We start from the raw sequence: 27654 nt of genomic DNA on the forward strand, positions 1-27654 counted from the left end.
GTGTATATATAATAATATTATAGTGTATTATAGAGTGCGCTTTTTGTAAACTTTTTGTCTTGGAAAGGCATACCAAAAGAGTAGACAATTAAAGTAATACAATACTATGCTGTAAAAGAATTGGACATGATGACATTGAGTAAATTAAAACACACACACAAAAGAAATACAATTCCCAGAGTTCACGGCAAACCATTTTTCCGTACACGTCACTTCCTGTTCGACACCCACGAGAGTACATGTGATGCACTGATATTGGTGACCTATCTAATTTCGCATAACTATGTAAAACCAACTCTATCAGGAACGATTCACAATTTCACCACACCAGTGTCAGAATATGTGACTGGCTTGACATAATTCTTCTTAAATACCAAATATTATGTTCAGAATTCAGAAGAAAACACCACGTGAACCGCAAGATACAATGGGTCACCAAGGTCGGTGTAACGCATACCGGTTTCGTTATCAAAGACGAATGTACAAGTGCTGTTGCGGGATTTTAGCATCAGTCTGTGTAAAAAAGTAACCAAATTATTATTATAAATGCTTTCTCATCGCTGGAATCGAGTGTGTATTCTCTGCAACAGTTTAATTTACTGTAACAGAGGGGCATCAAAGGAATGGAGGAAGGTCAGTGGACACAAGTATGCTCGATATGTTCCAGAGATGAAGGCTGTACCCAGTGGCGTCAGTTCAGAAAAGGCTAAGGTATGGCAAGGTATGGCAACATGACTGGTGTCTTTGCCATGCCTTAGCAACAGGCATGATACATTTATTTAAAGAAGTAAATTCTATTTTCTCTTCCGTTTCTACGGTTTCTTGGGCTGGATATGGCAGCCTGGAACGGTTGTTCAAGTGCAGCTAAACTTGTCATGTTAGTAAACGTGCCACAATTAACAATAATGCATTGCACCTGTGTGGCTGACCTGCGGAACATGGGAATTTACCATTTTGTCAAGATGGGGAGAATACAAGTGTGGAGAATATAATTATAATACCTTGTTAAAGTGACCATTTTGTTACATTTTGCATTTGTAGTTATTTTACTGTAATTTAACAACATAATAACCAGAACAGATAGACAAAGAGACATTCTTGGATTTTTATTTAAACGTAACTTTTATTTTCCCCCCTGGACCCAGGGTATGGCACCAAGGCGCAGCATGCACAGCGCATCGGGGGATACCATGATGTACAACAACAAGTCTGTCCAAAGATACCTACAGCAGATCATGACAGAATATGGAGATGTCACTAGAAGATTACAGCACGCTGCAGCTCTCAGCGACCCGGAGAGGAAAGACTTGAACAAGAGACAAATAGAGCTGTTGCCAATAGCGAATGTGTTTCAGAATATCCAACATGCCTTGAAGGACCTTGAAGAACTTCTGTCCCTCTTGCAAGGTAAGCAGAATGAATGGAGAAGCCTGCAGTGGTGGAAATCAACTAAGTACATTTACTTTAATTTGCAGGTATTTGTACTTAAGTATTTCCCATTTCCAATACTTTTACCCCACCACATCTCGGATCCAAATATGTACTTTTACTAATTACTCCACTACATTTATTTGAAAACTTAAGTTACTAGTTAAATTGATTATTATTACAAAACATACATTAACCAACCGCACGCATTGTGAGCTTGTATATCTACTATTTTCAAAATATGTCTATACATTTCAAAACTTGAAATGGGACACATTAGACAAGTACATTTTGAATTCTGGAATTTTACTTGTAACAGAGTATTTCCACATGGCAGTAATCATACTTTTAAGGGTGCGTTCGGAAATGCGCACTAAACGCACTGGTGTGCCATGTTGTCGTTCGTTTATTCGGTGCACTTGGTGCGTTGTCGTTCGGAAATCCAGTGCGCGGCGCACTTGTGTGTTGAGTGCACGCACTCACCAACCCTACTCAGAAGATGGGGTTTATCGGTGTGGTGGTGTGGTGCAGTGTTTTGATTGGTTGGTTTTCATGGCCGTGTCTCGAATGCTTCTCAGCTGTGAATAATGGAGGAAATTACCGCAAAATACAGCACTTGCAGCTTAATTGGTCGTTTGGGCTTGATAGTTTCACACTAGTGTTGCGCGGGTGAGGTTTTTTTCATAACCCGCACGACCCACAGCCCGCACGGAACGTAACCCACCCGCGCCGCAGAACAATATACAAATCAACGAATCCGCCCGCCCCGCAAACCGCATTTTAAAAAAAAGATGGTATATCATCTCCACAATAGCTCATCTTTATATACGGCTCTTCTAAGTACCCAAAGTCGCTTTACAGAAAGGTTTACAGTAGCACAATATTGTCATGGGCTAAATAAACAAACATGTTGTTCAAATTGGGGTTTAGCCTAAAAGACATTCATTCAAAGACGTTCATTCTCTCTAATCGCCGGGCATCGTCGGGGTAAGAATGGCGGTTTTATGTAAATCATATTTATACAGCGCCTCGCACTTTAAACAGACAGCAAAAGACGGACAATATTAAATTAAATCCTGTTGGTTATTGATTAATCACCAGATTGGAGAGATGGGAGCGACTCGAGGTGAGCGTGGTTGGTTGGTTCATTCAGTCAAAAAATCCGCCTCACTTGTGAAAGTTGCATTTCAAATCGTATCCGTTGACTGGCTGGTTATATAACTTAACCGACACAAAGCATTTAGCTATAAACGGACTTGTGTGGATGACAGAGAGTCAGAGCTCAGAGACATTTAAGTGAAATCCTGATTAGCGACACGCGCTGAATTGTTTGTGCATCTTCTCTGCTGTGCTCACGTTGTGTCAAATGTTGGCAAGATGTGGTTCGCGGCCCCAATTGGGACGGTCCAAGGAGCGGAGGAGAAACCTCGTTCCTCTCTGGCGCATTTTAAAACTCGCTCGCTCGTGCTCGTATTCAAACGTTGTATTCTTATTCTTATAGGCCTACTATTCTTATTAAGAATAAAAGGCAAATAAGAACAGGTGATTATTCTTATTTATTTTTTGCACGTGAGAGTGGTGATAACCCGCCGCCCGCCTGAAAAGGTCTGAAACCTTGACCCACCCACCCGCTGGCGGGCGGGTTGGCGGGCGGGTGCCGGGTGGGGGCACCGGGTCGGCCCGCGCACCACTATTTCACACACATCAACATGTAAACTAACAGCAGGCATGCCAATGTTATGAATTACATCTCCTTTCAATAGCAACGTTACGTTAGCATACTTAGCAACTGCTGCTTTTCAGAAAGTTTACCTTCAGTGTTAAGAGTGAAAAAGCACACAGCTGCCTGTTAAAATTGGTCGTTCGTAAATAAGCCACACTGAACGCACTCTCCAACGTCACGCCCACTGCACTCACTACACCGAGCACACACTCGGTGCGGGTTTCCGAACACACCCTAAGGGTGCGTTGTTAAAACATTTGAGTACTTTTTCCACCACTGGTAGACTGACTATGCAATGCATAATCAAAATACGTTCAGGAAATTAATTCATTTATTGGATAGATGGATGAACCCCAAACCAATTATCCAAAAGGATTCAGATTATATTACATTTTAAATTGTAAACCTCTACGAATTATGGCAGTAATTACAAAAAAATAACATGTCATTTGTATTACTGAATACATTTAAAAGTAATCTCACCCAACCCCTCCTGCATGTAAGGAATTAGATTTAGACAAATTTAAATGTCTGCCTGGCAGTTCAAACAAGCTGTTATTTTGTTATTTCTCGCCTCATTAGTCTCCCTAATTGCAACATTATGTTTATGTAATGATGGTAATGATTATCTCCAAATCATTTATATGATGAATGAAGGTACCAGAGAAGAAGAGGACAAGCAAATGGAGCAACTGTTGAAGGAGGAACAAGTCCAGATCTCGCATAGACTCTTAGCGCTGAAAAAACATGTAAGACAGGAAACCAGGGGTCTTCAACAGGGGGTCCGGGACCCCTAGGGGGTCCTCAGAGTTACTAAAGGGGGTCCTCCAAATCTCTCTGTGATAGAAACCTTTTTTTCTCACTTGAACCCTAGTGTCCATATTGGGAGAACTTTAGCCAAAAATAGCAGATTGGCTATTTTCTGCAACGAGCTTTGGAGTAGAGGGGAAAAAGAGCAGACTAAGTATAGAGTGAAAGGTCAAGTTTTATATGTATTGACGGCTCAAGTGGTTAAATATCTGAAAACACAAATTGACATTAATCCAAAATACACTGACGATTGTGCTGTCAAACGACGACACTATGGAATCAATGAAAAAATGTTGTGGGGCTCCCTGATTCATCTCTCTCTCAATTAAGGGGTTTCCTGAAAACGTTGAAGACCCCTGCAGTAGACGCATGCATCTTGAGTGACCCACTCACATACTTTGACTGTGAATGCACGTCTGAGTAATATGAACATGTGAGTGTTTCTTTCCCCTAGTTGATCAAAACTCTGGTACCCAGCGACCCACTTGACTCCAATAATGTTCTTCTAGAGGTGGTTTCTGGACGTACAACAGGAGGCAAGTATTCACAGTTTACCTGATTTTGACTAACCCTCTACATCTTTGCCAAATGCCATGAACGCGTAACTTTGCATGTATGATTTAGAGGCGAAAGAATAATTTGCATAAAACCACAATATTCATTGAATTATAAAAAATAATGTTTCACTTAAAAAAAATCTGGTTGATCAGTTTGACCGTATTGGTCCAAAGTTCATGTAAAAAAAGTTTTGTGCGCGTAACGCAACAATCCCAGGAGGAGATAGATTTTTACTGTTTTTCATATAATTAAAAATTTTGGGGGATCTAAAGGTCAGAGGTTAAAAGTCAGAGCGTTAAAGTTGTTCGGCATGAGGAGACGCATACATGTATACAGGTTTCATGGCTGTACCTCAAACACAGAGCATGAGCAGTTCGCACTTTCGAAGGCTTCCTACAGCGCCACCATTTGGCCGATTGCTGTAAAAAGTGATAGCAGATCATAGTACACGTCGCCACAGTAAGCTGAACACATTGATGTTTTTATTTTCATTTTCTGTCTAAGTATGTAGGAGTAGAAAGGTGACAAAGTTTTGAGGAGAACTTGATATAGTATAGTATGCCTGCCTGATAGATAAATAATGACAATATCTAAAGTGTGCTCGCCTTACAGGCGAGCCCACAATAACATTAAAATAACATTGATAGTGGGAATAGCCGATCTACAAGAAGATTGCTTCTTGATTGCTTAAAGATCTGCTATTTCCACTATTTTTTTAAATGTTTGAAAATATATTTAAAAAAATCAACATGGAAACGATTATGAGGATTATGCAAAATAATTGCGATTACCTCAAATAATTGTGATTAGACGATTATGTAATAACTGTGACAGCCCTATATGTTAGTTCATCTTCTTCACCCTAATGTGTGTGCTCAGGTGACATCTGTCAGCAGTTTACCAGTGAGATGTTTGACATGTACCAGGGCTACGCCAGCTACAAGAACTGGGACTTTGAAGTATTCAATTACACACATGCAGATTATGGTAAGGTCTTTTCTGGACGCGAGGAGGCCTTGTGAAGATAACCCCATCCTAAGCACCTTCGAAATGCTCACATTGTATTGTGTATGAATCATGTGATTATTGAGACCATTTAATAAAATTACGTGCATGGGACGATAAGCGATTTTATCGTATATCGTGATAAAAAGCACTCCTGATAATCGTATCGCGGAGATTTAATTTATCTTGATATCGTCCTCCGTCATGCACTGGGATCAATTCACCTTTTATTTGCCCAGCTGCATATCTTCTACCACTTAAACCCTCTATAATTGGTAAAAGGTACTTATACAAACTTGACACAGTCAGATTTCCTTCATTCTCTATCAAATGTCTTTGCCAAAAAATAGCCGATCTACAAGCTCACAACGCGTCGTAACGCGACGCGTTGTGAGCTTGTAGATCTGCTATTTTTTGGCAAATGTTCCGCCCCAGGATAATGATAATAATTTGATCATCGCGATAATATTGTAAATCACGATTTCTTTTGTTACAATAATCGTGAGATCTAATTTTCATATTGTCCCATCCCTAACGTGCTTGTGGTTTTGGGATGGTGTCTTTCCTTTTGTCCCACAGGGGGCTTGCACCACGCCGCCGTGCGTATAGCAGGGGACAACGTCTATGGGTGTCTGAAGATGGAGGGGGGGACGCACAGGGTGCAGCGCATCCCAGAGGTGGGCTTGTCTTCCAGGATGCAGAGGATCCACACGGGAACCATGACTGTTATCGTTCTTCCTCAGCCCACCGAGGTCAGTCAGTCAGTCAGTCAGTCAGTCAGTCTAGCTGCAAATTGCAACACTAGATTTCTTTGCTTTTTTTAAAAAAAATCGGTTGAATCTAGGGTTGCAATATTTCCCATAGGCAGCCAATGCATCAAAACAGTTTTTTGCTATCTGATTGTATTACACCAGTGGTTCTCAACCTTTTCAGGCCGCAACCCCCAAAATAATCATATTTTAACTGGGGACCCCCCACCCTGACGAGCACTAAGAGTTGAGGAATTACATTTTGTACAAAACGGTTCTATTGTGAAAATAGCAGATCTACATGCTCTCAACGCCTCACGTTGCAAGGCATTGAGAGCATGTAGATTGGCTATTTTCACAATTTCTGCCTCTAATATTTGACGATTTGGCCAATGTTTAATTTGTCATTTTAGAGGTATTACATTGACTTAAATTGTCACTTTAGAAATGTGCATAAACCCTCTATACACTTAAACTTTATGTTGGTTTGTTTACAGTTGAGGGAGAAAACAATGTTGCACATTAAGTTAATCACCTGGGGACCCCTCAAAATAATTTGGGGACCTCTCTGGGGGTCCCGACCCACAGGTTGAGAACCACTGTATTAAACGATGTAAAACTCACCAATAGTGGGACTGTATGGAAAGCTTGAAGTATCCTCTTTCTATCTGCAAAGTGTTTGTTTCAGAAAAACCCAGCGTATACATGTTATGAGTTACTATCTGTCAATAAATCCGAGCAGACAAGTGTTGAACTTTGGAATCGCTCGTCTTCTATGACGCAACATCCCGCTGCCTCCCTCATTATGTGATATTTAGAACCAGCTGGTACACAGGACCGTCCCACGAGCGCTTCCAAACTCCAGCACTTAAAAAAAATAATCATCTGAACTGAATTTCTTGATAGAAAGTAGCTCATAACATGTCTACGGTGGATTTTTATGAACCAAACACTTTGCAGATAGAATGAGGAAACTTCAAGCTTTCCATACAGCCCCAAGATTGGTGAGTTTGACGTTGTTTAATACAATCAGATAGCAAAAAACTGTTTTGATGCATTGGCTGCCTATGGGAGGTATTGCAACCCTAGATTCAATCGATTAAAAAAATAAATCTAGTGTTGCAATTTGCGGATACAGTCAGTCAATCAGTCCAGCACTCATCAGCTTCAGTTTCTTTCTTGTGCCTTAGTTTCTGTGGCCCTCTGTTTTTATACTGAAGTTATGTTTTTGTTGTCCTGGAATAAGTAAAAACAGGGTTCCCACGGTCATGAAATTCCTGGAAATATTTTGAAATTAGAAAAATATTTTTCCAGTACTGGAAAAGTTTTGGAATTGATCAAGGGTCCTGGAAGTTCCTGGAAAAAATAGCTATGCATTGTCTTTGGTTATTTATTTTGTTAATACCTCTGAAATGACAAATTAAACATTGGCCAAATTGTCAAATATTAGAGGCAAAAATTGTGAAAATAGCCGATCTACATGCTACAACGCCTCGCGTTGCGAGGCGTTGTGAGCATGTAGATCTGCTATTTTCACAATAGAAACGACAATAGATTCCTCAACTCTTAGTGCTCATCAGTTAAAATATGATTATTTCGGGGGTCACAGCCTGAAAAGGTTGAGAACCACTGGCATACACTACCTGTCTTTAGGCATTGCGCATAGGAGTAAGCGACTTGTTATTGAGCTGAATATTTGTTATATAGTCCTGGAAATTGGGTTAAATATTCTGGAAAGGTTTTGGAAAAGTTTTGGAAATTAATGGGTAAAAATGTGTGGGAACCCTGTAAAAAGAAAAAACTGTGTTTGCACTACAGATTGATGTCAGCATCGATCCCAAAGACCTGCGCATTGACACTTTCAGGTCACAAGGTCCTGGCGGGCAGAGTGTAAATACAACAGACAGTGCTGTACGCATTGTCCATCTTCCCACAGGTAAAACATATATCCTGAAACAGGTCGATTATTCTCTGTACATGTGGGATATGTTATTGTGGTGGTAGAGTCACCGGCATTTTAATTTCAATCTCCATCTTTCATAAGTCCAGTCAGACTCAGTATAATGGAAGGCCTTTGAGCATCAAAGCCTGATTCTGATACAGCACATCTGTATTTGTGTGTGTATTATGTTTGCTGGTTGTCTGTATGGCTACAGTAGGTCTACTACCTGTGTGTTTGAAATGGTTTTAATTTAGTATCTTTTAAGTAAGGGTGGGCCATATGGAAAAATACAATATCACGATATTTTCCCAAGCTGTATCACGATACACGTTTTTATCACGCTTCTTTTTCACGTTGGTTTTTATGGTTATTTTTCAAGTTACTTGACAAAAACTAGACTCTCTGGGTTCCTTTTGGGAGGTCTAAATTGAACTTTACAAGTATGTAACTCTGACGGTATACAAATGAAACCAAATGGACCCGTAAGGGTCCATTTGGTTTCATTTGTATACCGTCAGAGTTAAGTGGAGACCTTGACATTTTAAAGTTTGAGAACTACTGATTTTGACCAAAATGCAGGGTTACGGTAAATTGAATTCTGCAATGAATCTCTGTATTAACGATTAAACAGGATTTTGTTTTACAAGTCTCACTCAATTGTATCACGATATATACGATACATCTGAAAAGGCATATCGTGGAGACATTGTATACTACTTTTAAGTTTCTCTGTGTGAAAGCACTGTGTTATATTGTTACAGGTACTGCGGTGGAATGTCAGCAGACACGCTCCCAGCTCCAGAACCGAGATAGGGCCATGCGCATGCTGAGAGCCCGCCTCTACCAGAGCATGATGGGTAAAGAAAACGAGCAGAGGCATACGGCACGGAAACAACAGGTGACGCTAAACCTCCACACACCATAGTCCATGGGCCATATGAGATGATTAACTTTACTATACAGTAGGGCATTCACGAATAGTGATTTTTAGTATTCGAATTATTCGACCTCAATGTATTTGAATAGTCGAATATTCGACAGGACTGGCCAAACTGTCAAATATTAAGTAAGCAAGAGACGGACATTGTGAAAATATTCGATCTACATGCTCACAACCCCTCGCGTTGCGAGGCGTTGTGAGCATGTAGATCAGCTATTTTCACAATATTTATCTGCAGAACCGAGTGCTTGTCAGGGTGGGGGTCCCCAGTTCAAATATGTTTATTTTGGGGGTCACGGCCTAAAACGGTTTGAGAATCCCTGGTATAGAGCATTAACAAATTCATCCACCAGGGGCATTGACAACTCTTATGACTTCCTATCTTGCCAAGCTTTATAAACTATATATTTTTTAAAGAGAAATCAATAAAAATAAAAAGAATAAGCGAATACTCGAACTCGACTTTGGTGAACAAAGTAGAATAGTGACTTTGATATTCGAATATTTGGTGAATGCCCTACTATACAGGGAAAAAAAGCAAAAAATGTATCTGCTTTAAGTAACAGATGAGGGGTCAAACTAGGGTTTTGTCATGATTCTGATTCCATTGCAAGCATCTGTTTTGCACAAAAAAAAAACATTCCTTGGGCTAAAACGGCCCACTCAAACGTGTGAAAAGTGATGACTGCTCCACAAAAGTGTGAAAAGTGATGACTTGTGCAAAACAGATGCTTGCAATGGATTCAGAATCATGAAAAACACTTAGTTTTGACCCCTCATATGCTACTTAAAGCAGATTAATTTTTTCCTTTTTTTTCCCTGTATAGTAAAGTGTGTGTGCATGGGACACCAACTCTAGCGGCTGATAACACCAATTTAGCTGTGTCTCAGAAAGGGTTATCATACCAAAATAGAGCTTTTCAAAAATGCATGGTAACCTCTGCCACCTTTCAGATACCGACATCTCGTATGGCCCATGGACTACCATTCTCATCCCTAGAACAAGGCGTGTCTGAAAACTACCACTTCATACTAAATATCCGTAGTTGATTACTGCTTGTCCCACCACCATACTGCAACTTCAGGTGGGCACACGTTCCCAGTCAGAGAGGATTCGTTCCTACAATTTCAGCCAAGACCGTGTCACGGACCACAGGACAGGATACGTGGCCAGGGACATAAAGGTACAAAGACTGGGAGTGTATGTTGTATCAGCAAATCTCCCAAAATGACCATTACACTGCATGGCATTTGTCACATCCCTAGGTCATAAATGAAACACCAGGAAACCTAATGGGGCTTCAATTTAATAACACACTGGGGGGGGGGGGGGTTCCAGAATCTACATATAGCATTCGGAGATTGTGGAATAGTTGTCTGGCTACGCAAGACCAGTGTCTAAGTGTCTTGCTCATGGAAACCTTGACGCATAGCTGTCACGATTATGACATTTTACATGACGATTAATTGTCACTCAAATAATTCCGATTAACGATTTAATTGTGTTTTGTCGTTGACAATTACATTTCTGTTTGGCTTTTAGGTTTTGAAGTTGCACATGGTGGATATGCCACATAACCTAAATATACAAAGAAATGACTGACATATTTGACAACTTTATACTTAAAAAAGAACATTGCTAGTGGAAATAGCCGATCTACAAGCTTGTAGATCTGCCATTTCCACTATTCTTTACTTAAAAAAAAATATATGAACATTTTTCAACATGGAAACGATTATGACGATTGTGAAAAATAATCGCGTTTATGTAAAATAATTGCGATTAGACGATTATGTAATAATTGTGACAGTCCTACCTGGGACCTTCTTTTTTCCCAGGCGGCCTCTCTACCCACGTGGGCAGAATCCTCAGAGTCAATCTGTAGTGCATGGACTTGGTAAGGGGATCTGATTGTTTTGAATACGTGTGCGTGTGTGTGTGTGTGCTCTCATCCATGTTGTAGGAGTTCATGAGAGGCGGCGAGGCCCTCGACGAACTGATCACCGATCTCCTGGAGCATGGAGAGAGAGAGGCTCTTCTGGAGCTGGTGCAGAACAGCAGGTGAAGGCAACCCGTCAGGGTCTCTGGAGGCTGGCCAGTCTGTGGACTGAGACCAGAGAAGAACCTGCTGGTCGACCCTGACTGCCCGGTGGCATTGACACTCTGAACCCAGGACATGTGTTGTCTGAGTGCCAAGACACCGCTCAGAGTCTGGGACTACCGGCAACTTGCGTCACTCCAACATGGCAGTAGCACTCAGGGGCGTCACAAGGGGGGGAGTGGGACTGAGTTACTAGGGCCCAAAGTGGAGGGGGCCTTAATTATTTAGCTGTTGAAAAATAGCAGATATACAAGCTCAAAGCGAGCTTGTAGATCTGCTATTTTTCAAAAGTCATGAAAATGTGTGCAAATTATTGAATATATGTATTTTTTTAATCGAACATTTGTTACTCAAATTTTGCTTCTGGGGGGTCCCTGGAACTAAATATTTTGAGATGGGGGTCCGTGGCCAAATACATATAATTTTGGGGGTCCTTCACATGAAAAGGTTTGAGCACCACTGACATAGAAACATAGGTTTTTCAAAAAACCTTAGAAGGATTTGTAATATTCAAAGATTTGCGCACATTTTCAAGATTCTTCAAAAAATAGCAGATCTACAAGCTCGCAGTGCGGCACTCGGTGCCGCGCTGTGAGCTTGTATATCTGCTATTTTTCAATAGTTAAAGTACCCCCGGCCCAGAATTTGGTGTGACACCCCAGCAGTACCACTGCACCGTCCAGCGGTGATGTTATAAAAGGAAGATCTGTGCTTCAACCAATGTCCACTATGTCAGCCAGCTTCCGGTTGTGGCTAGAAATGCTGCCTCCTTTGCTCTTGTTGTACCCACAGCTCCTGTTATATGAAAGGCACATGTCATTACCTCCCCTCTGTGTTGTGTGGGTAAAACAAAATGGAATGGTAGCCTAGGCCAGGGTTTCCCAAACTTTATTGTCTCAGGGCACCCCATAAATATTTTTTTTAATCCGAGGCACCCCTACATTATAATTTGCACTCCCAGCACCTTATATTTATAGCATATTGCCGTTGTTGTTGTCCAAAACCATCTGTTTTGTATTTATCATCTATAAAATGTACGCGCTGTGTGCTTGTAGATCAGCTGTTTTTTTTGGAGCGGTGAAAGCGCTCCCAATAGACAGGTATGTCCGTGGGTATGTGGGTGGCTGGCTGGCCGTGTCTGTCCGTCCGTCCGTAGCCTGGCAATACCTTGAGTGGCCACACACAACACACTAGTTAAAGGAGGGGCGCTGTTTTGTGCAGGCCAGGCACACTCACCACTCACTCACTCACTCACACACACACACACACACACACACACACACACACACACACACACACACACACACAGGGTATAGCTGCTCAGATTCACCGCTCCACTTCGAACCGAGGTTTGATTTTTTGCTTTACCAAAAGACGTACACATTTGAATCTTGGAGATACAAGGTTTCTGCCCGACAGTGACGATATTTTAGTGATTATGTTGCGAGGAAAACGTTGGGATAATAGCCATTATGGTTAGAACTGAGTGAAAATATCTTTGTACTTCAAGTTTAAAATGGTACTAAATATTTTTTCAAGTGTCCAAATAAATTCCAAATATTATCAAATCATCTTGCGGCACCCCTGGACTGCCGTCACGGCACCCCAGGGTGCCCCGTCACCCACTTTGAAAACCTGGCCTAGGCTAATGGAAGTTTGCTAATGCACAAAAGAAGCAATGGGTCACCAATATAAGTGTAACACGAGCACAGCCTTGATTGCATTTATTTGTTAAAAGTGTTATTTTTAAATCTGTTTCTGACGATATTTCAACTTTTAACCATGTGCAATATCATGATGCCTTTTTGTGAGCAAACTAAAGACAATTAAAATTTGCATTGTTTTCCTTTATGAATCAAACATTGCTTGTAGGCCTATATAGTTTATTGATTAAAACAGTTTCATATACAGTATAATCATACTGACTGCAACCAGGTTGCGTTCATATTATTTTAATTAAAGACGGATCCTATTATACTGTATGCCTACTGCTATTAAAAACAGAGAACAAATCTTGTCTGGGGTCCCCTGGCACAAAGTATTTTCAGATGGGTGTCTGCAGTCAAATTCATACATTTGAGGGTCCTTGCCATGAAAATGTTTGAGATCCACACATATATATTTTTGAATATGGTCATTCTTCATTGATAATCGTTAATGGGAAAGGACTATTACCTAGTAGGTCTACTGCTTATAACTAAACAAAAACCTGGATACCGAGGCTAGCATTAGCCAATCACTGCGGGAGGGACGCCTCCAGGCTATGGGAGCGTCAGGAGCGTCCCCCCAGGCTGTGGGATGCCGAAGCACTCGGTATGCGCAGGCGCAGTGCTGTAGAGATGGGATTTATGGCTCTTTGAAGTGAGCCGGATCTCTGGGATCCATTCCTTTCATTAAGAGCCGTTCAAAAGACTGGCTCATTCTAGTTACGATTTACTTTGTAGATTTTGATTATAATTACAAATTCACTTCAACCCTATATATTTCAGCCATATATATAATATAGGCTACATTTCCGCCATTTGAAAATAGCCGATCTGCTATTTTCAAATTTATTTTTCTACATTTTCTACATTAGAAAAACAGTGACATGGGACATTCTGCATTAGTGATGCGCGGGTCAGGTTTTTTTCATAACCCGCACGACCCACAGCCCGCACGAAACGTAACCCGCCCGCGCCCGCCCCGCAGAACAATATACAAATCAACGAATCCGCCCGCCCCGCAACCCGCATTTAAAAAAAGATGGTATATCATCTCCAGAATAGCTCATCTGTATACGGCTCTTCTAAGTACCCAACGTCGCTTTACAGAAAGGTTTACAGTAGCACAATATTGTCATGGGCTAAATAAACAAACGTGTTGTTCAAATTGGGGTTTAGCCTAAAAGACATTCATTCAAAGACGTTCATTCTCTCTGGGGCATCGTCGGGGAAGAATGGCGTTTCAGGTTTTATGTCAATCATATTTATACAGCGCAGACAGCAAAAGACGGACAATATTACATTCTGTTGGTTATTGATTCACCAGATTGGAGAGATGGGAATGGGATCATGGGAGCGACTCGAGGTGGGCGCATGGTGATTTTCCGATGGCCTTAAAGTCCGAGTGACTTAAAGTCCGAAAGGCTGTTCAATTTAGTAGCCTATGAGAGCGGAGACACACAGGAGGAGGAGAGAAAGAGGAGGAGAGGCGGCTGACTTTGGATGCGCAGCATGTGATGTTTAAGATGTTAAACTTGGTCTCACACATCACACATAGGCCTATGAGTGATTACTTTGTTTGATTTGAAAGCATGATGGATAATAAAGACCTGGATGTTACCTCTTATTGTGTGATCCAGGATGGATGCAGTCAATTTGAAGAAATAATAATCCAGCATGGACAATAAGAAAGCACTGGCCTACGTTTTCATTCACTTCTTGGCTGAAAATCTATTCTATATAGCCTATATGTCATTTTATAACCTAGTTTAAACTAAGGGAGGCGGGAGCTGCTCGACTCTTTTCAGACGAGCGCTGACACAATTGAGTGCGAGAGCTTAATTGAAATGACCTACATAATATATGCGCAGTGAACTGGAATTATATAATTAATTATTTGGGAGCAGGTGTGTAAAGATTCTAATCTATAAACATCTCAAATAGCTTTTATACTTTTTTTAATTCTCGAGGCGAGCGTGGTTGGTTCATTCAGTCAAAAAATCCGTCTCACTTGCGAAAGTTGTGTTTCAAATCGTATCCGTTGACTGGCTGGTTATAGTCTATAACTTACCCGACACAAAGTATTTAGCTATAAACGGACTTGTGTGGATGACAGAGACACATACGGTAAGTGAAATCCTGCTGAATTGTTTGTGCATTCTTCTGCTGTGCTCACGTTGTGTCAAATGTTGGCAAAATGCGGTTCGCGGGCCCAACAGGAGCGGAATTGGGACGGTCCTCGCACCAAGGAGCGGAGGAGAAACCTCGCTCCTCTCTGGCGCATTTTAAAACATGCTCGCTCGCTCATGCTCGTATTCAAACGTTATATTCTTATTCTTATAGGACTACTCTTATTAAGAATAAAAGGCAAATAAGAACAGGTGATTATTCTTATTTATTTTTTGCACATGAGAGTGGTGATAACCCGCCCGCCCGCCGCCCGCCAATATTGAGTCTCAAACCTTGACCCACCCACCCGCACGCGGGCGGGTTGGCGGGCGGGTGGGGGCACCGGGTCGGCCCGCGCATCACTATTCTGCATAGTGACTATTTTCTACTATTGGTATTATAAGTTAATTTTTTGTACTTTTACTCAAGTACATTTTAATTCCAAACTTCTACTTGTGTCTTGTTGTGGCAGAGTATTTCCACATTGCAGTATTGATTTGATACTTTTACATATTAAGTAAAGAATGTCAGTACTTTTTCCCACCACTGTTCATTTACAAAAGGAACGGCTTCCTACTGCGAACCGGATCCCACCGTTCATTTCAAAGAGCCGTTCAAAAGACTCGAGTCGTTCGCGAACGTCCCATATCTACAGTGCTGACAGCGCTGCAGCCAAAGTAAGAGCAGAGCAGGGTCCAGTATAGCAGCCACGTCCCTGTTTGAAGCACTAAACAATTATTATTCCTAAATAATGTTCCGGAGAAAACTCACTGCCCTGGACTATCACAACCCGGTTGGATTTGACTGTGCAGGTACGATCTGAAGCGTTTCAATGAGGCAAAACAGCTAGCTAGCGTGCTAATGCTAACGAGAGGCTGTTCCATCTCTGTGCAGCCACAGACGGCATGCTTTTATGCTTAGTTATGTATTCTCATACATTATGCACACTACAAAGACAAAGTATGATTCCTGTTTAGTTGTTTTAACCATCGGTTAATCACATCTATGGTTTGAAACCTGTGGAAATAGCTGTCAGCAATAGCCATAAATCACAACTCTTGTAGAGTAGATAGATAGATAGATAGATAGATACCCCTATTATCCCAAGGGGGGAAATCAGTTGCCCAGAGGCAGCACAGCAGTATAAGGTTATGTACAAAGTTACAGAGAAGAAGTAAGAAAAATATTTAAAATATATATATATATATATATATATATATACATAAAGTGTCCTTAAGCACAACTATCATATGTTTATTTAAAATATAAAATAAAAACACTCTACAAGAGTTATGATTTATGGCTAACACAGCACAGCAGCCTCTGTCTGTTATTTGTGTAATATTACAAATGGATGTGGATTTTGACGGTGACCTGTCTAGTCTGTCTAATGAACACAATTGTGCCGGTGTCCAGATGAGACAGAGTTCAGGAACTGCATTGTGTGGCTGGAAGACCAAAAGATTCGTCACTACAAGATCGAGGACAGGGGCAACCTCAGGAACATTCCCAGTTCAGAATGGCCTGCTGCCTACCAGAAGGTGAGACCCGTGCATAATCGGGACCGTACCTATGTTCCCCAGGTTCTATGTTCCCCACTTCCCCCCCCAAAAAAAGGTTCTATGTTCCTCACCCACCCTCCCCACAAAAAGGTTCTATGTTCCCCAGGTTCTATGCCCAGTCATAACAAAAGTATGGTGCCCAGGTGTCCGTAGTGCCCCCTGTCCCACTAGTATTTGTAATTTCTCCACATTATTGTGTGTTTTGAGTTATTAATAATTAGAAATGAATGTTAATTAATGTAAATTAATGTAACCCTAACCCTAACCCTGCATTTTGGATGAGTGGGGAACATAGAACCTTTTTTAAGCTGAGCGGGGAACATACTATAGCACCTTTTTTTGCGGGGGGAAGTGGGGAACATAGAACCTTTTTGTGTGGGGGTAAATGGGGAACATAAGTACGGTCCCCATATGATGTTAGGAAGGAGAGGGTGCATACAGCGAGGAGCATGGACAACCACTCACACCCCCTCCACGTGGAGATTGTGGGTTAGGGGAGTTTTTAACAGGAGAGGAAATGAATGATAGATTCATCCACCCCAAGAGGACACACTATAGAATCAGACTGGGTATGGCTGGGTGCCGTGACGGCAGTCCAGGGGTGCCGCGAGATCATTTGATAATATTTGGAATTTATTTGGACACTATATTTAGTATCATTTTAAACTTGAAGTACATTTATTTTCAGTCAGTTCTAACCAAAATGGCTATTATCTCAACGGATTCCTCGCAACATAATCACTAAAATATCATCACTGTCGGGCAGAAACCTTGTATCTCCAAGTTTCAAATGTGTACGTCTTTTGGTAAAGCAAAGCCCTGCTTCATCATACAAGACTGTCGCACAAAACGAGTGAAAACAGCGGAAATACAAGCACACAACACCTCGGCGTTCTGTGCTTGTAGATCTGCTGTTTTCACACATTTTATAGATGATAAATACAAAACTAACGGTTTTGGACATACAAGGTTTCCACCCGACAACGACGATATGCTATAAATATAAGGTGCTGGGAGTTAAACTTATAATGTAGGCGTGCCTCGGATTAAAAAAAGATTCATGGGGTGCCCTGAGACAAAGAAGCTTGGGAGCCCCTGATCTATATGACTATATACCTTCACTATGCTTAGTAAAAACAGACCTGATTTGCACTGTACTTGATGATTTATTTTTCCATCTGCGGCCAACTCTCTTCACCAAAAATAGCAGATCTACAAGCTCACAACGCATCACGCTGTGACGCTTTGTGAGCTGGTAGATCGGCTATTTTTGGTGAACCTTCCCCCCCCCCAGAACATAGGGATGCTGGGGTTGAAGTGGTTAAACTTCAAGTATAAAGTTATTTTCAGTCAGTTATGATGGAAGTTTAAAAAAATTAAACGGTGTAATTCAGGCGTACCGTTGATGAAAAAGTTATTTACCAGGGTCAAAAAGTTTGAAAACCCCTGGTCTATGGTATGCCCATAATAGAGCATCGCAGCGGAAGTGGTTTACTGGTGCCACTTAAAAATCGTCATGCATTTTCCCCATTGACTTTTACAAAAATATTTATAACAATTATGTTAAGCCTAGAAACAAGCCATCCATGATTGCAGTGAATCATGACCATGCAACCTTTGTTTCTATGAAAAGAACATTTTGAAAATTGCTAAACAACGGGTATTTATTAAATGTAGTTACAAATAATGTAATATTCAAATATATTTTCACATACAATCAAAGGTTGTATGGTCACTGCCATCCTGGATGGCCTGGTTCTAGGCTTAACACAATTGTTATAAATACTTTTGTAAAAGTCTATTTTAGAAAATGAATGACGATTTTTAAGTGGCACCAGTAAACCACTTCCGCTGCAATGCTCTATGGGGATACTAGATTTCATGTGGTTAAAGTGGCGCTGAGCTTTTTAAAAAATGTGTACCTAACTGAGATGAAACTGAAGTGAGTTGAATGATGGTTCCAGTACTTGAAATATTTAAATCCCTTTCTTCTTCCTGGCTCTTTAGTACCTGCAGGACCTGAACTGTCCATTCAGCGCTCAAGAGAGACAAGAGGCCATTGATTGGTTGATGGGACTGGCTGTGCGCTACGAGTATGGTGACAATGGTAAGAACTGTTCTGTTGGCTCTCTGTAATCATACAAGCAACTTGCTATTCATTATGACAGATGATTGATTCTCAAACTGCTTAATTTCAAAGACCCCCTTAACTTGAGGCGACTGCAGTTTTCCCGGTGAACCTGAGCGCAACGGTGGGGGCCGATGGGCAAGGAGGGTCACGAGCTTATGAGAAACAACTAAAATAAGACCTTAAAACCTGGCGAAAACAGTTGCGTGCATTAGCGCAAGATGACGATAAAGGAAATCATTAAATGGAAAATATTAAATTAACTTCTGGAAAGCCTACTGGCCTTAAAACCTGGCGAAAACAGTTGCAATAGCGCAAGATTAGATGAGGATAAAGGAAATCATTAAATGGAAAACATTACATTAACTTCTGAACAGGCTTCTAAGCCTACTAGTAAAACTATTGGAACCACGATCTTGCCACACGTGAATAATTGTGGTTGTAAACAATAACACAGACAATATAAATCCTTAGTCTAGTAGTAGGAAGAAGAGGTTATCATCATGGCCCCAAGTAACTTTTAAATATCTTGCAATTGGCGACGAGTCTCTTGCGAACTTGGCAAGAATGCCTCATAAAGTTATGGGGCTGTTAAGTATGACATCATTTTGTAGGCAGAGGAGAATTTCTGCCCCCAGTTTCCATGAATCTTTTTACTATTTTTACTATTTACACATTTTTCTTCTCTTTGTTCGTTGTTGAAAGGAAAGTGTTAGAATTATACTTTAGTCGTTATTTTGGTCTTGGATCTGTTGAAATAGCGAGGGACAGAAAATGCTCTGGGGGCAGAGTTCTCCTCTGCCTACAAAATGTGTCACGGCTTAAAAGCCCCATATAACCTCTCCATCATCTGCAATAGTCAGTTGTGTGTGTTCCCCACACTCCCGCGCCCCCACCGTTGCACTAAGGTTCACCGGGAGAACCGTGGTCGCTAACTTGAGGGTGTACACATGGAACCAAATGGACCCATTTGTACATTCTCAGAGTTAACCCCCTCAAGGAACCCTGAGGGTCCTTGGATTCCACTTTGAGAACCACTGGATAAGGAATGAACTCTCAGATGGTGTCTTTTCGTGGACAACAAAAATGTTATTTCATGGAAGTAAAAGTGACATTTTATTTATCCTGTCATTGGAGGCACTACACATTAAATGTGTAGTGTCTCCAAACAGCATTCAGGTATACTTGAATGATTCAATATTAAGGCTGGCCACTAGAGGTCACTAGTATAAAAGGAATATATCTTGCTGCTGCCAGCTAAAGTACCATGCATAGTAGTACTTAAGGACCGCAGGAATACACAAGCAACGGAGGGTGAGAGAACTTTACTCCGTTTGGTCCGGTTTGACTCCCAGTACGTAACACTCCGGATGATTTATCTCCGTATACGGACCCTTACGGACAGCACCCAACTGGACGGACACAACGTACAGTATCCGTACAAGATGTATCCGTAGCAAGAAGTACCCACGGCCACCGTTGTCAAACATAGGCGCAGTAGTGAGGAAAATTACTTTTCCTCTGCTCTATGACAGCGGTTCTCAAACTATGTGTCCCAATGAGAAATATATTGTATCAAGAAACGGTAAAACATTAACGTCGCAACAGGACGGCTTGACACACACACACACACACACACACACACACACCGCCTATCCTCCTCCAACAGATGCCAAGACAAGGCACACAAGAAGAGCTGATTATTAGCTGCTCATCATATACTTGGGAATTATATGCGGGTGTGTTTTGTTTGTTATAATCACATCCATGTGGTTAAATCTGTACCCTCGCGGAGTTTTACATTTACCGCAAATCCGCGAAACACCTTTTCCGACAGACAGCAGAACCTGCAGTCCAGACTGTTACCACTTATAACATCACGTCGTCGGGTCGCCTCTCCTCCAAAAGCGAGATGGGTGCAGTGCACTGTGTTTTATTATTATTACTCAGTCCGGGTGGTTAAATCTGTACCCTCGCGGAGTTGCATTTACCGCGATAATGTTGCCGATAGACAGCAGCTGCAGAACCAGTCCAGACTCCAGACTGTTACCACGTATTTATACCAAACATCACGGCGGGTCAAAAATCTGTGGTTCTACATATTTTGTCTAAATGCTAAGGTTTTTACACGTGTGAGAATCACCTTCATGTGGCGCGCGGCCAAAACGGGAGCAGAATTGGAGCGGAGAGCGGGTCGGAACATAAATAACGTGCATGTCTACTATGCATGGGGCTGTAATTACCGTACGTAGTTCCTCACCCAAAACGTACACAAAATCAACCATACGTAACTATAAATGGCCCTTAACCCAGTCTCTTCACTCAACTTCAGGAAGACCATTTCCTTTAAGTGGTCATTGTATTATGCAAATACAATAAATGATCTTGTTATATTTGGAGTGTGGCTGTACTCACTACCCGTGTCGGTTGTTTATTTTGTGTGTGTGTGTGTGTGTGTGTGTGTGTGTGTGTGTGTGTGTGTGTGTGTGTGTGTGTGTGTGTGTGTGTGTGTGTGTGTGTGTGTGTGTGTGTGTGTGTGTGTGTGTGTGTGTGTGTGTGTGTGTGTGTGTGTGTGTGTGTGTGTGTGTGTGTGTTGTCACTGTCCAGTGGAGAAGTACAAGAACTGCCAGCCACTGTCCACCTCCTCCAACAACGGCGACAAACCCGCCGATCCCCTCGTCAACCTGGACAGTAAGCTGCTGCATTGACCCTTTCACACGGCCGCCATCTTGCTCTCAAACTGTTCTCTGCCAGCTATAAAATCTAGATCAGGGGTTCCCAAACTTTTTTGTCTCAGAGCACCCCGTGAATATTTGTTTTAATCCGAGGCACATTATAATTTTCACTCCCAGCACCTTATATTTATTAGCATATCGTCTTTGTCGGGTGGAAACCTTGTACGTCCAAAACTGTTCGTTTTGTATTTATCATCTAAAAAATAAACTAAGCTAGTGAAAACAGCAGATCTACAAGCACACAACGCCTCGCATCGCAAGGCGTTGTGTGCTTGTAGATCATCAGTTTTCACTAGTTTTGTGCGACAGTCTTGTATGATGAAGCAGGGCTTTAGCAAAAGACGTACACATTTGAAACTTGGAGATACAAGGTTTCTGCCCGACAGTGACGATATTTTAGTGATTATGTTGCGAGGAAAACGTTGAGATAACAGCCATTTTGGTTAGAACTGACTGAAAATAACTTTGTACTTCAAGTTTAAAATGTACAAGTGTCCAAATAGATTCCAAATATTATCAAATGATCTCGCGGCACCCCTGGACTGCCGTCGCGGCACCCCAGGGTGCCCCGTCACCCACTTTGAAAACCCCTGATCTAGAGCATTGATTGATTATTTTATTAGACAAAAATGGAGAACAGTACAAGTATAGTCAATACAGTTGAAATGTAGTACAGTACAAGTACAGTTAAATCACCCTGCCTAAAAGGAACATCTCAAATAAGATCTTTTACAGTGTTTTCTTTTTTACATTGAAAGCCCTCTGTATTTAATTCATGGGCATACTAAATAGCAAGCAAAGAATGCTCACTTCTCGCCTGTCTATCAGCAAAGTGGGAAGGAACCCACTTTGCTCTAGATTTTGTAGCGGGCATAGAACAGTTTGAGAGCAAAATGGTGGCCCCTTAAAGCAAAAATGAGGAACATTTTAGCCCTATCTTATTTTCGGTAACGGCAGATTTTATTTTATTTTTATTTATTTTTTTTGGCAAATTGACAATGTTGAATATTCTTATGTTTTGGGTGTCCCTGGCACAAAGTATTTTCAAACAGTGTTCCACAGCCAAATGCATATCCTTTTGGGGGTCCACTGGTCTAGGGCAAGGGTCTAGGGCAGGGGTTTTCAAAGTAGGTGACGGGGCACCCTGGGGTGCCGCGATGGCAGTCCAGAGGTGCAGTGAGATAATTTGATAATATTTGTAGTTATTTTCAAATATAATCACTAAAATATCGTCACTGTTGGGCAGAAACCTCGTATCTCCAAGTTTCAAATGTGTATGTCTTTTGGTAAAGCAAAGCCCTGCCTCATCATACAAGACTGTCGCACAAAACTAGTGAAAACAGCCGATCTACAAGCACACAACGCCTCGCATCGCAAGGCGTTTTACATTTTATAGATGATGAATACAAAACGAACGGTTTTGGACATACAAGGTTTCCAACACGACAATGACGATATGCTATAAAGGTGCTGGGAGTGAAAATTATAATGTATGGGTGCCTCGGATTAAAAAAATATTTATGGGGTGCCCTGAGACAAAACAGTTTGGGAACCCCTGGTCTAGGGAGCATCACCTAGTTGAGATCTGTGCCTGTGTGCATGTTTTTCAGGTAGTAATCCAGATTTCAAGGCTGGAGTGATGGCTCTGGCAAACATCCTGAAGATACAAAGACATGACGACTACCTGGTCATGCTAAAGGTCAGTGTTCGTCTATCACTGTCTGTTAACTGGTATATTTTGGGTATGTTGGTATTGTTCACCGTTTTAAGAATAATTTGCATAAAACGGCAATATTCATTGAATTATTTTAAAAAAAAATGGTATATATCCCAGGAGGAGTAGGATTTTAACTGTTTTTCATATTTTTCAAAATGGTGGGAGATCTAAAGGTCAGAGTGGCAAAGTCGTTCGGCATGAGGAGATGCATATGTGTATACAGGTTTAATGGCTGTATGTCAAACAGGGCATGAGCTATACCTGTTCAGAGTATGCACTTTAAAAGGCGTGCTACTGCGCCACCCTTTGGCCAATTGTTGCGAGCTTCGTGTTCTCACCGTTTGCTACAGCCCTCTACCATATTGCAGAGTTTCGTAAAAAGCCAGGACAGAAAAAGTGCCGGAAGAATAATAATGAGAAGAAAAACTACAATCTCAATAGTGGCTTACAAGCCCCTTACAGGGCTTGGCCACTAATTAACTTGAAGCAGGGACCCCCACAACCTGTTCATAGATTCCATATAGTTTCATTATTTGACAGCACAATCAACAAGTGTATTTTGGATTCATGTCAATTTGTATTTTTCAGATATTTAACCACTTGAACCATCCATACTTAATAAACTTGGCCATTCCCTGACCCCCTGTTGAATACTCTTGTTTTATTGTATCTTCTAAAAATGTATTTACTCTTCTTAATTGTCTTATGGTGTTTCAATATGAGGCTTCCTCAGTGTTCTGGTTTGTGTGTCTTACTCTTACAGGCCATTCGTATTCTGATCCAGGATAGACTGAGTCCAGAGGCCATCTCTAAAGCCAGCCAGGTGAAAGAGGTACAGAGCTGGACATGATGTTCTTCTCATTTGTGATCTAACGTGTGATCTAATAATTGATTTAATCTCTTTCAACCTGACGTCCCTGGTTATTCTACTTATTCCGATCTTGCTCTTGTATTTGCTCTGGATTGGATGGAGTGTCTGCAAAATGCCTAAATTGTAAATTCATCCTATTTCTAAAATATCCCAAATAAAATATCTAAAAGCTCACAACAAATGGCGATACCTTGTGAGTAGGACTGTCACGATTATGACATTTTACATCACTCAAATAATTGTGATTTCATTGTGTTTTTGTTGTTGACAATTACATTCCTGTTTGGCTTTTAGGCTTTGAAGTTGCACATGGCAGATATGACACATAACCTAAATATACAAAAAAATGACTGACACATTTGACAACTTTATACTTAAAAAAGAACATTGACAATCTACAAGCTCACAACGCGTCGCGATGCGACACGTTGTGAGCTTGTGGATCTGCTATTTCCACTATTTAAAAGAAATATATATATAATGCATTTTTCAACATGGAAACGATTATAGCGATTATGAAAAATAATCGTGATTATGTCAAATAATAAGCATTAGACGATTATGTAATAATTGTGACAGCCCTACTTGTGGGCTTGTATATTGTATATTTTGTCTTATTTGTTATACAACAAAGTATGTGGGGCTTTAGTGTCTAATCTCTTTCTCATCTCTACTTTTGTCTCCCTTCCTTTATTCCTCCCCTCATTCTTTCTGTCCTCTCCATTCCGCTCCAGGGTCTTCCAGTTGCCTTGGACAAACACGTCTTGGGTTTTGACACTGGAGGTCAGAATGCTAGCAACCTGAGGAAGTAGCTAGGGCTGTCACGATTATGACATTTTACACGACGATTAATTGTCACTCAAATAATTGCGATTAACGATTTAATTGTGTTTTTGTCGTTGACAATTACATTTCTGTTTGGCTTGTAGGCTTTGAAGAAATAGCAGATCTACAAGCTCACAACGTGTCGCATCGTGACGTGTTGTCCAATAATTGCGCTTAGACGGTTATGTAAAACTTGTGACAGCCCTGGCTAGAAGTAGCTTTGGCTATTAGAATGAACCTGTCACAGCTGTGTGTGTGTGTGTGTGTGTGTGTGTGTGTGTGTGTGTGTGTGTGTGTGTGTGTGTGTGTGTGTTATAGATTGTAAAACACTATGTACACTGTTATTTATTGTTTTTTAAACATTCTGTGAAATCTTTGCATTTTGGCACAATAATAACAATTAAAATGACAGCTTTCTGATCAATCGACGATTGATCAATAAGGTGAATCAACTATCAATCAATTAATTAATCGAGCAATTGTATCCCTAAATCCAGTACTTTTAACAAGAGTACAAATTTGACTGTGCGACTTTCACTTGTAGTTGACTAATATCTGACCAGTAATATCTATACTCTGGACCAAGTACTTTGTCCACCAATGCAAATAAATATTTCTGGTGAACGCTAACCTTCGCCGCTCACCGCCCCTCCAGATGCGACGCTGAACGAGGCGGCTCAGATCCTGCGCCTGCTGCACATCGAGGAATTGCGCGAGCTTCAGACCAGGATCAACGAGGCCATAGTGGCCGTTCAGGCCATCATTGCAGACCCCAAGACAGACCACCGGCTGGGCAAGGTCGGCAGATGAGAGGAGGAGGATGAAGTTCAAAGAAGAAACATGTTTTGTTTTCATTTTGAAGATGGCGGTGGGGAAATGTCTCTTTTTTTTTATTTCATAAAAGCTTTTTTGTTTTTTAATGTTTCTAAGTACACACACTTGGCTGGAGTTTACTACAACTGATGCTTCTGAGAGTCCCTGGACAAGTAAAGCTCTGTAGATTAGGGGAGAGATGAAGGAAGACACTATATAGGACTAAAAAACCTTGCTATATTGTCAAATGTTTGACACAACAAAATGTCTCCGTAATCTTATCGTAGTCACAACTCTTATTTTTTTTCTACATTAAACTGAAAAATGTACTTTCCTGTAAATATTTCTTCAAAATCTAAAGCCAAGGTTCAGACCTAGATTTGGCTTTGATTTGGATATGATCCTCACATTTCTCTTAGCATCTAACAATACGGAGAGATGCACGTCCTCATTCAATAAGATGTATAGATCAACACTGACTCTTATGTCAATGCATAATGTGTTAAAAGCTTTTATGATTTTTTTTTTCTTTTTTAGGGAGACATTTTCAGAACTGAAGTTTTATTTTAACTTAAAGGTGTTTTCTTTTGTTCAGAATTGAGTTGGACAGTGGAATGGAAATGGAATGTATGTTGAAATATACATCAATCATCAAACACTACCTGTCTGCATCTTTTTGTTTGGTGTGCATGTTATGTTAGTTGACGAAGAAAAATATCCATTTCATTATCCTGTGACACAGCACCATGAGGCAATGTGGTTTGTTCTCTGTGTGCTGTTAGGCCTAGAAATATTGAATGCTTTAACCAGTGAAAAATAGCAGATATACAAGCTCACAGCGCGGCACCGAGTGCCGCGCTGCGAGCTTGTAGATCTGCTATTTTTGAAAAGTCGTGAAAATGTGTGCAAATCTTTGAATATATGTATTTTCAAAGCAAACGTTTGTAACTCAAATTTTGCTTCTGGGGGGTCCCTGGAACTAAATATTTTGAGATGGGGGTCCGTGGCCAAATAAATATCATTTTGGGGGTCCTTCACATGAAAAGGTTTGAGAACCACTGACATAGTAGTCTCTCTAGAACAGACCAACTGAACTCCATTTAAGTGAAAAGGACCTTTTCTTTGACGATGGCTGGCCAGATTGCTGACATGGAAACATATGTTTTTCAAAAGAATCATGGAAGGATTCAAAAGACACTTATAGAATCGGGTCAAAATTCAAATTTTCACGATTTTTCAAAAATAGCAGATCTACAAGCTCGCAGCGCGGCACTCGGTGCCGCGCTGTGAGCTTGTATATCTGCTATTTTTCAATAGTTAAAGCATAAAATAATGATACACAATAATGTGTACCCGTTCTAAATGGGTTAATGTCTGGACAGGTGAGGTAAATTTGTTTTGTCTGCATTCAAACCAATGTAATTTGACATGGGGCGTGCTTTCAGTGACAGGAGACTCCCCAGGTCGTCTTAGCCAACCGTGCAACTATTTTCATTTTCTGAAAGCCTAGATATTCTAGTGTTATTATGTGATGAAACCCACAACACGGCCAATAATTGCTTTCTCTGAAAGTCCTGTGTGATTGTGTGCCTTTAAATGCTTGTGGGTCGGCAGAGGCTTTGGGTTTGTGGGTAAAAGAAATGTACTTAGGAAGAGAGTTCAGACATCTATATTTGGTGGAATAACCCAGTTTTTGAAGCGGTGAAAACCGCTTCCAATGAGTGGCTTTGTGTGTCCCATGCCCATATATAGTCATTTCAGTCCAGAATTAACAGGTTTTTTTTTAGAACAAAATGTGTGTTTAATGTCCATATATGGTCATCTCAGTCCAGAATGAACAGGCTTTTTCAAAAACACAATGTATGTCACCTCAT

General features: G+C 41.0%; 2 protein-coding genes across 2 annotated transcripts; both read left to right on the top strand.

The window, feature by feature from the left end:
- Positions 1-5405: 5405 nt before the first annotated feature.
- mtrf1 (mitochondrial translational release factor 1) lies at positions 5406-11230 on the top strand. The gene is made up of 6 exons (XM_080720292.1): positions 5406-5506; positions 6104-6276; positions 8092-8209; positions 8977-9113; positions 10241-10339; positions 11120-11230. Exons 1-6 carry the CDS (start codon positions 5428-5430, stop codon positions 11219-11221), a joined length of 708 nt encoding a protein of 235 aa, XP_080576418.1. The 5' UTR covers positions 5406-5427; the 3' UTR covers positions 11222-11230.
- Positions 11231-15783: 4553 nt separating this feature from the next.
- Positions 15784-26430, top strand: rtraf (RNA transcription, translation and transport factor). Its single transcript, XM_080720186.1, has 8 exons — positions 15784-15941; positions 16546-16670; positions 18699-18798; positions 21427-21510; positions 23165-23253; positions 24035-24103; positions 24877-24925; positions 25623-26430. Exons 1-8 carry the CDS (start codon positions 15881-15883, stop codon positions 25775-25777), a joined length of 732 nt encoding a protein of 243 aa, XP_080576312.1. The 5' UTR covers positions 15784-15880; the 3' UTR covers positions 25778-26430.
- The last annotated feature ends 1224 nt before the right edge of the window (positions 26431-27654 follow it).

The sequence above is a fragment of the Nannobrachium achirus genome (assembly GCF_963921795.1).
Source record: "Nannobrachium achirus genome assembly, chromosome: 24".
NCBI classification, from domain to species: domain Eukaryota; kingdom Metazoa; phylum Chordata; class Actinopteri; order Myctophiformes; family Myctophidae; genus Nannobrachium; species Nannobrachium achirus.

Excerpts from the sequence above, each read along its gene's own strand:
- mtrf1 (XM_080720292.1), top strand. The coding sequence starts at position 5,428 with ATGTTTGACATGTACCAGGGCTACGCCAGCTACAAGAACTGGGACTTT. Across the intron at positions 5,507-6,103 it reads TTACACACATGCAGATTATG|GGGGCTTGCACCACGCCGCC; the intron begins GTAAGGTCTTTT and ends TTTGTCCCACAG. Across the intron at positions 8,210-8,976 it reads CATTGTCCATCTTCCCACAG|GTACTGCGGTGGAATGTCAG; the intron begins GTAAAACATATA and ends ATATTGTTACAG.
- rtraf (XM_080720186.1), top strand. The coding sequence starts at position 15,881 with ATGTTCCGGAGAAAACTCACTGCCCTGGACTATCACAACCCGGTTGGA. Across the intron at positions 21,511-23,164 it reads TCCCCTCGTCAACCTGGACA|GTAGTAATCCAGATTTCAAG; the intron begins GTAAGCTGCTGC and ends CATGTTTTTCAG. Across the intron at positions 24,104-24,876 it reads AAGCCAGCCAGGTGAAAGAG|GGTCTTCCAGTTGCCTTGGA; the intron begins GTACAGAGCTGG and ends ATTCCGCTCCAG.